This window comes from Taudactylus pleione, unplaced genomic scaffold (assembly GCF_031769625.1).
Source record: "Taudactylus pleione unplaced genomic scaffold, aTauple2 ptg000310l, whole genome shotgun sequence".
NCBI lineage: Eukaryota > Metazoa > Chordata > Amphibia > Anura > Myobatrachidae > Taudactylus > Taudactylus pleione.
The window spans coordinates 2,238,359-2,246,856 of record NW_028284711.1 but is presented as its reverse complement, the minus strand read 5'-3'; the positions used below and the strand labels follow the sequence as shown (position 1 = coordinate 2,246,856).

The window sequence follows — 8,498 nt, the reverse complement described above, 5'->3', positions numbered from 1 at the left end:
GGTTGCCTTGGTTTGATAAATCCCACCTGCCTTGATCACTACTTTTCTATGATGGCGTTATCTATTTCTATTTACATGTGTGTAATGTATACAGTATGTAAGTTATGTGTTAACTTTTCTTTAATGAGGGGACTTGGTGCTGTAGGCTTCATCCGTCTCATCCAGGGCTCCCCGAGGTTCCGCCAGGGGTTACCCAATAATATTCTAGCGGGGTGTTTCGTTCTGTTACCTTTCACTAATAGTGAAAAATGGGAAAATAATAAGATATATTAGAAAAGCGCGAGGGGTGGTAACGAGAGACTTGCAGACAGCAGGTTCCTTGGTGTAACTACACTTCTATTAGTAAGTCGCTCAGGCCATGTGTCTCTCGGGGTGTCGCAGTAGCGATGGAGAAGCGCTGTCTCATAACCGTGCTGCGCGTTCCTCGGAGATGCACAGAGACATTCACCGTCTAATGGCGCCATTATGGGAGTGATACATAACTGGATGGGCAATCAGACGCTTAATCACGGCATTAGCGTCGCAGGTGCCACTGCGGAAAAAGCGCTAAAGCGGTCTCGACAGCGAGCAGTTCATAATCAGACACAACTTATCAGCTATTTCTTATTTGTATGGGAATAAATTGGATGTATTCTACTTATATTTTTGAAACTTTGTTTATTTTCACTTGTGACATTTATCAGCAGATGCCATAAAGGGCCGGAATTGATAGAGAATAGAATGTTTAATAACGAAGCCGTTGGGTCGGTGTTACAACGCTGTGGGGGTGTTTTCTTTCATTTGTTGCTATTGTTAGTGACTCTGTGTTTGTATCCCTGCAGGCCGCGGCGTTTGAAGGCTGGAACGACATGTTCTTTGTATCTGAGTTTACACTTTCCTGTGTGATGGGGTAGGTTCTCATAATGCCTAATTACAGAGGTATAAAGCTGAATGTCTCGCACCAGTGGCAAACGCAGGATTTCTAGAGGGGGGTTTCCAAATGCTGGATTTTAGAGTGAGTGTGGCCAGTCCATGAAGAGGGCATAATTACCACTTATCCAGCTTTAATATGTTACATACAAAGTATATTGTGTTGCATAATTCCAGCATATACAGGACCAGCGATCACAGTAACCCATTATATAGGTCATACATAGTATATTGTGTGTCATAATTCCAGCATATACAGGACCAGCGATCACAGTAACCCATTATATAGGTCATACATAGTATATTGTGTGTCATAGTTCCAGCATATACAGGACCAGCGATCACAGTAACCCATTAGATGTGGCAGTAGAACCATCCTGTCTGAGCTGAAAGTTTTTATGTCAGATGTGGGCACCATTACAGAGTATAGGAGCAAGTCCGGGAGTCTGGGGGAGCAGCAGAAGAACCTAGCACTGCCCTGGACATATATGTATATATCGGTCTCCTTATGTACTGGATAGTGTATTATTGTACAGCATTAATTATTAACCCTATTGATGGTCTAGAGCAGTGCACCCCTAACAGTGCATGTTTTCCACATCTGGTTGGTGCACAGGTGTATTTATTACTGGCTGACACATTTTAAAAGATCCACAGGTGTTGCTAATCATTTCATTTGTGATGAGAATAGCATGCAGCACTAATAACATTGTATTATATTACTATTTCTATTGAGGCCATGGTGTGTGCTGGGGAGGGGGGTTTCCAGGCAGCCGGAAACCCCCTCTGCGTTTGCCTATGCGCACGGTTGCAGAGGAGACTTCCTATGTTACATAAAAGGCAGTATCGCAGTCTGTCTGGGCTGTGTGTGTGTGTGTGTGTCTCAATGGATGAAGTTTAAATGTGATGTGTAGTTTGTCGGTAGCTCATATTTTGGTTATAAGCATTCCCATTGCGCCACCTACTGGCCACTTGGGAGAGGGACATGATTGCACTAACGCTTCATAACAACGGAAGAGCAGATTTTATATAAATCCCAATGAATGATTTCCGAAAATGAGGCAAGGAAGTCTTAAAAATGGGGACTCAAGTGGCTCCTATTACTTTTAAATGGGAATTAGCGGAACCCAAATATTTGCCACATATTCTGCTGTATATCCCCTCCCCCGGGTTGGGTACAGGTTGGCGGCTGTCTGGATCCCGGGAGTCAGAATCCCGACAGGGCTTAGGATACAGACATCTGTCGGTTAGTATCTTAACCCTCCAATCTGACCCTAACTCGACCCTTTATTTCTGCACCCTCCCCCCCCCTTAGTGCCTAAACCTAACCTCCCCCTTAGTGCCTCACCCTTAACCTTCCCCCTAACCCCAGTACTTACCATTTGGATGCCAGGGTCAGGATTCTGACAGGTGTCGGGTTTCTGACAGGCGTTGGTATTTTGACTGCATCCCTCCCCTCCCCCAGGTGGTCTCAGTCTCCCAACTTTCGGCCTGAGTAACACAAGTATCTATTTAAGCTTTAACATTTTTCCAAAAGTCAACTTGTAAGATGTGACCACACTTTATATCATTTTATTTTGATGGGATCCTGAGTAGTTTGGACGTGTTGGTAATTGTGGCCAGACGGGCGCATACCGTTCTGTGTATGGTCATCCAGTCTCTTTCCGCAGGGCGACTCGCTGTCCCACCCTCGGGAACTGCTCCTGTTAATAGTTACTGGCTGAATAAGTCAGTTACTGGTGTTGCTGGCACTTCTTATTCTCTACATCCCATCAGGTTCCAATGACTTGACCAGGTTTAGTGTTCTGTCAGGGTTTTCTCTGTAGGTGGTCCGGTGTTCTACCCCCCCCTCCCCCGGTGTCGCTCTTCCTGACGGCGTTATCCACCAAGCGGCATTGGTAACCGTCCTTTTCTCTTATTTTCCAGATTTATCCTGATGTATTCCACGGTCCTGTGCACCCATTATAATTCTGCCCTGACGACTACAATAGTCGGCTGCATTAAGGTAAGTTCTCAGCTGGTTGTCTCTTATTGCGCTTTGTGTACATTACTGTGGCTCCACCCAGGGCCGGTGCTACCATTAGGCAGGTGCCTTAGGGCGCTGGCCACTGGAGGGCGCCGCTGAGTCCACAAAAAAATGAATGGCATAATTCATGACTGAGTGGCTTCTAATTAATTTGTGGCACAGATGTGTGGCATATTATGCATTTGCGGTAGTGTTATGAGGTACATTATGCTTTTGGTGCTCTGCTGTGTGCAATATTCTATATAGTGTATTATGAATTTGGTACACTGCTGATTGGCATATTATTTAACTGGGGAGACTGATGCGTGGCATATTATGAATTGGAGGAAGTAGGGGTGTTTGGTGAAATGTTGTCTAGGGCACCCGGAAACCTTGCATCAGCCCTGACTCCACCCATAGCTGTGTGACCGGCGAGTCCCTGGAGCCCTGTCACTTTCCCCACTCTCTGAATTCATCACCTGCGACAGCGCCAGTAATATTTTATACCGAGCCCCCCACGCTGATGGTGCAGGCGATTCTGCAAACTAGCGCCGAGATACTTCGGTGGCCCCAAAACCGATATTGGATAATGATCCTATTGGAATCGACCAGATCCCTATTGAGCATGGCGTTAAGGGCGTGAGTCGGACGCTGCGGCATCTGTGTGTGCGACTTTTCCTGCAGTCGCGTCTGCGACTTTATGGTAAATCCTGGTATAACCGTGCGTCTGACTGTGCAAGGGCGAGGACGCCCACTTTGTGCGTATATACACGCAACTATCGGACGCACCATCTAAACTTCTACCAGCCCCTTTCTAGGTGCAGAATATCCGGCGGAGTATGGCCGCCAATGTGCTCGACTGAAGCGCCTGAGTTCGCGCTCAATTATGCGACATACCTATAACACGCCCATCAGACAGCACATCTCTGCACGTCTAAATTAGGGGTGGGCAATAAGCCCCCCTTCCAGCTGTTGTAGAAATACACATCCCAGCATGCCCTGCCACAGTTTTGCTATTTGGCCATGCTAACTGTTGGAAGGCATGCTGGGATTTGTAGTTCAACAACAGCTGGAAGGCTGCTTATTGCCCAACCCTGGACTAAATAGTCACCTCCCAGGAATGCCCAATACATTTCTGAGACCGTGCGTCTTAGTCGGTCCTGTGACTCTGTACTCTCACACCGTGGACCGCAAGCGCTGTGCGACTTTGTAGAGACTTGGGCGCATGCGCAGGTGAAAAACACGGACCATCCGTTTGAAGATCTGGATTTAAGGACCGATTCTGACGCATTTTCAGCGCAGTTGGAGGATGATCACTATCAACCTGTATGTGGTCTTATTGTAACTCCAGAATTGAGCCTCTATGTGATTGGTCCAAGAGTTAAATGGCCATTTGTACAGATGTGGCAGACTATAAGGACGTTATGGGTCAAAGGCGAAAATGAGACGCTGTATAGATTCTCATATTTACAATATCTCTGAATATTTATCTGGCTCCTCCAATAATTCATTTGAATTGCTTGGTTACTGACTCTCGCTGGCCATTGTTGCGATCCGTAAATCTATGCCGCCACTACGCCTAATTCTCTGATCTTTAAGTGTTAAATGCGACTCGACACCGGTTAATTAAAGTCACAACTGTTTTGTTTTATTTTACTCTATTCACAGGGCCGGTTCTAGAGTTTGCGGCGGTCAGGTCGAGAGCTTCCTTTGGCGCCCTAAGCTAAGGGGGCATGGCCTGAGCAGAAGCATGGCCATGGGCGCTAAAAAAAAAATAATTGTAATTGCGGAGCCGGTGGTATGGTGCTGCGGCCCGTTGTAAACATGGTGCCACAGTCGCTTCAGCTTTATATATGGCGTCGGGCATGAGCGAGAGGGCGACGTCATATTAGACGGCACTGGGCAACTGCGGCCGCACCCCGGGTGATAGCCCGCCCCTAGGACGGCCACACTATATTCATAGGGCTGGGAAGCTAATGCTAGGATTGTCAGAATAACCTATGTAGCCGTACAATTCATGTTCTCGCCAGTGGGTGGCAGTAACACAAGTTTTTGTCTCTGGCTGCATCTCTCCGTAAATCACGGACATTACCTACAATGTTACAGCGGTGACACCAGGTCCTAATAACATGTGAAAAGTGCCAAAGGGGGTGAATACTTTGTATATGACATAGGCGTATACCAGCTGGTTATACTGTAGGTCTGTTCCCCCCCCCCCCCCCCATCTATGCACTCAGCTTGCTGTGTTTCTGTACACCCAACAATTCCAAATATGTTTTGCACGACGAACACTTATTTCTAATTTATTTTATTGAAATCTTTACCCCCAGAATATCCTAATAACCTACATCGGAATGTTCTTCGGGGGCGATTACATATTTTCCTGGACAAACTTCTTAGGATTAAATATCAGGTACGGGACTCTTGTGTAATGTTTTCCTACAAACAGGACAGGGCCTAAGGCTGGGCTGCATGTGTTACTGAGACTCCGCTGTGTATACTCCTCCTGCTCCCTGCAAGTTTTTTTTTTATTGGGGGGGATTTCTCCTTAGAAACTCATACTGGCTTAGACCCCACAAAACAGCTGCCTCCAGTATGAAAGCCACTTATGACCCATACCTCGCAATGGGGTGATAGCTGCCCGCCATGGCACTTAGGCAGCGGGTATTATAACAAGATCTGTGTCTGGCTTCAGCCAAGCAGCCTGAATACTGTCACCACTAATTTTATCCCTTGACCCTCATGTTTGGTATTAAGTATGACACCCGCGAATCACGGCAGTATGCCGCAAAGGGACGGAGCCCCGATTGTAGTTAGTTGGGGGGGAGGTGGGATTTTTAGGTACCCAGAAACCTACCCCCGAGACACACACGTGCCACTGTATGTTTTGTTGACATCACAATGCCAAGTGATTATGTAGACCCCATACTATCGACACACACCTTATGTCAACTTGTACATCACGCTGACCCTAGCCCTAAAATTTCCATCATTGTTGTTTTAACACAGTAATGACATTGTGATTGTCAGTAACATGACTACATTCTAAATAAACAGCTTTTATTTAATCATTCCCCCCCCCCCTCTTTGCCCTCAGTATTGCTGGAAGTTTGGTGTATTCGTATATAACCTTCACAGAAGAACAGACGAGCAAACCGTCGGAGTCTATTGGCAAACTGGACAACAAGGGGAAAAGCGCGGTGTGAGCGCCAGGACTGTGCACGAAGGTGGACGCACAGCTATTGCTAATTTGCACAATTGTTTAATTGACAGAATGCCTTTTTTATATATATATTTTTTAGAACAGAACTGTTTTTAGCAAAACTTATTTAATTCCGGAGCTGTAAAATAAGTATTTTTGTAACGTCACTCGTCCACTTCATTCTATGCTGACGCAAGAATACGGTCACCGCAGCCGAAGTTTTTTTTTTTTTTTTTAACACATTTTTTAATCATATGTAAAGATGTTTAATGTGCAGCAGCGGCCTACGTGGTTAGTGGCATTCAGGGGAAGTAAATGTGACCTCGCCTAGATCCAGACTGGACTCGCCCATCGGTGGCTACTACATTTTTGATAAAGGACAATCTAGCAATAGTGTTTTTCCCAAAATGTTTTGTATCTTAAACGATCCTTAAGACTCGAACAACAGATCTGGTCAGAGGGATTTAATTGGGGGTAGTATCAAGGTGCTTTCTGCAAAACAAACATGTAACTATTAAGCCCTTCTGAATATCATTTCAGTTGAAGGGCTGGGCTGCAGTACTTCTTGTGACCAGCAATTGTGGAGGCGCTATTGCCCAAAAATCTTGTGCCGTGTTAAAGCTGCTCTCTTATGTGTTGTACCACACGTGGCCGATGGATTGGGCAAGTATGCAGCTGTGCATACATACTTACCAATCGGCCAACCGATATGTAGCTGCAGGAACCAGTTGTGATGTTATTGTTGCTGGGTCCTGCGGTCAGCATATGGGTCAAGCGATCGTCTGTACACACAGGCAGATGTGTACAATATATCTTTCAGATAGATCTCATCTGCTGTGCTGCAATACTGACGCGATACGTCTCTGTAATACTGACGTGATAAATCTTTTGAATGACGTGGTTCACAGATATATTACGTGTACACGCCGGTTGAACGATATATCGTCCAGTGTGTACCCAGCAGTAGTTTCCAAACTTTGAGTCACAGCACCCCCAAGACCAAAAGTTTTTCTCATGGAGAATTTCAGCAAAAATTATTACATTAAATAGATTATGTCCATGTATTTTATGATGAGCAGTGCTGGCTTTGGCTATCGCATAATCTGCTTTGGTACTGGACCGCCAACACGAGGTACCCCAGGGTGCCACAGCATCCAGTTTGGAAATCACTGTCCTAGAGAACAGACGAAACTTTGGGTTTATTTAATCGCCTACCACAAGTCCTTTTTGAAAGCGTTCAATTATGGAACAGCGGTCAATAAACGCAGAGTAGCAGCACTATGTATGCGGGCTTAATAGCCCGTACACACGGGACAATCAGGCAATGATCAGATATCGACAGCTGATCGTCCTGCAGGTGCTGGATGTTCAAACAAGCTAAGGTTGGCCTGCATGCACGGGCGATGGTCAATAACGACCATCCTTGCCCGTGCATCGACCATCGTTTGGTTGTTGGAGGGGTAAAAATGTTTTTGTTTTTTTTTTAAAAAGAACGATATAAACCATCAAACGTTATCATTTATATCGTTATCTGACCGTGTCTATGCACCATTAGTGTTGTAATGCCCTCTTATCGATTGCAGCCCCCCAAAAAAGAAAATGTATAAATTATGCTCCAGTGACAACTACAAATGTAACTGTTACTAGAGCATAACTTGTTCCATCTTGCTCGGTACAGCTGATCATTGAGGTAGATCTCACTTGTGTACAGAAGCAGGCATGTTGTAAGCTGTACAGATCCTTCAACTTACTTAGTCGGCACTGAGGCACTTTGCACCTCATACCTCAGTGATGGCAGTAGTGCAGAGTCCAGTCCATTGATAGTCTAAATGTTACTGCTTCTGGCGTGCGAGCGATGGGTCCATTTTAAGGGTATTTTATTGGGGTTGTTGCTGTTCATTTAGCACCCACAAGAGGGAGGGGCTGTCCTGTAACTCCCTGGACTGATGAATTCACAGTTCTATGTGAAAACTGCAGCGGTTCAAACTAATCAGTGGTCTGTTACAAATGGGTCGGTAAGTTGCCGGAGGGGGGGCTTTTTATAGGAACAAAACGGTGGAGTACAGAAAGCCTTATTCCTCTGTACAGTATTCAATGATTCTGCCATTTTTATATTTTCTGTAAGATCAAATCATTTGACATTAAAATAAAAAAAGTTATATCTATTTTTTTGTGTCTTATGACTGGCTGGGAAATGTAAGTACCACCTAGTTATAGGGCCTCTGCCTTTATACAGAGATCTTTACTATTCCAAATGAGACGATTATAAATAAGCCTTGATGGTGACTGGGCCCTGGCAATATTTCCACCCATTCTGGTGCATTGTATACAGGAGAGTTTATTTATTTGGATATAGAAACTTTTAATCTGTATCTGAGGGCT

The 8,498-nt window shown here is 45.2% G+C and overlaps 1 protein-coding gene across 1 annotated transcript; it reads left to right on the top strand.

The window, feature by feature from the left end:
• Nucleotides 1-295: 295 nt before the first annotated feature.
• On the top strand, nucleotides 296-8,281 carry SLC35D1 (solute carrier family 35 member D1). The gene is made up of 4 exons (XM_088442376.1): nucleotides 296-889; nucleotides 2,836-2,914; nucleotides 5,245-5,327; nucleotides 6,012-8,281. Exons 1-4 carry the CDS (start codon nucleotides 849-851, stop codon nucleotides 6,118-6,120), a joined length of 312 nt encoding a protein of 103 aa, XP_088298502.1. The 5' UTR covers nucleotides 296-848; the 3' UTR covers nucleotides 6,121-8,281.
• The last annotated feature ends 217 nt before the right edge of the window (nucleotides 8,282-8,498 follow it).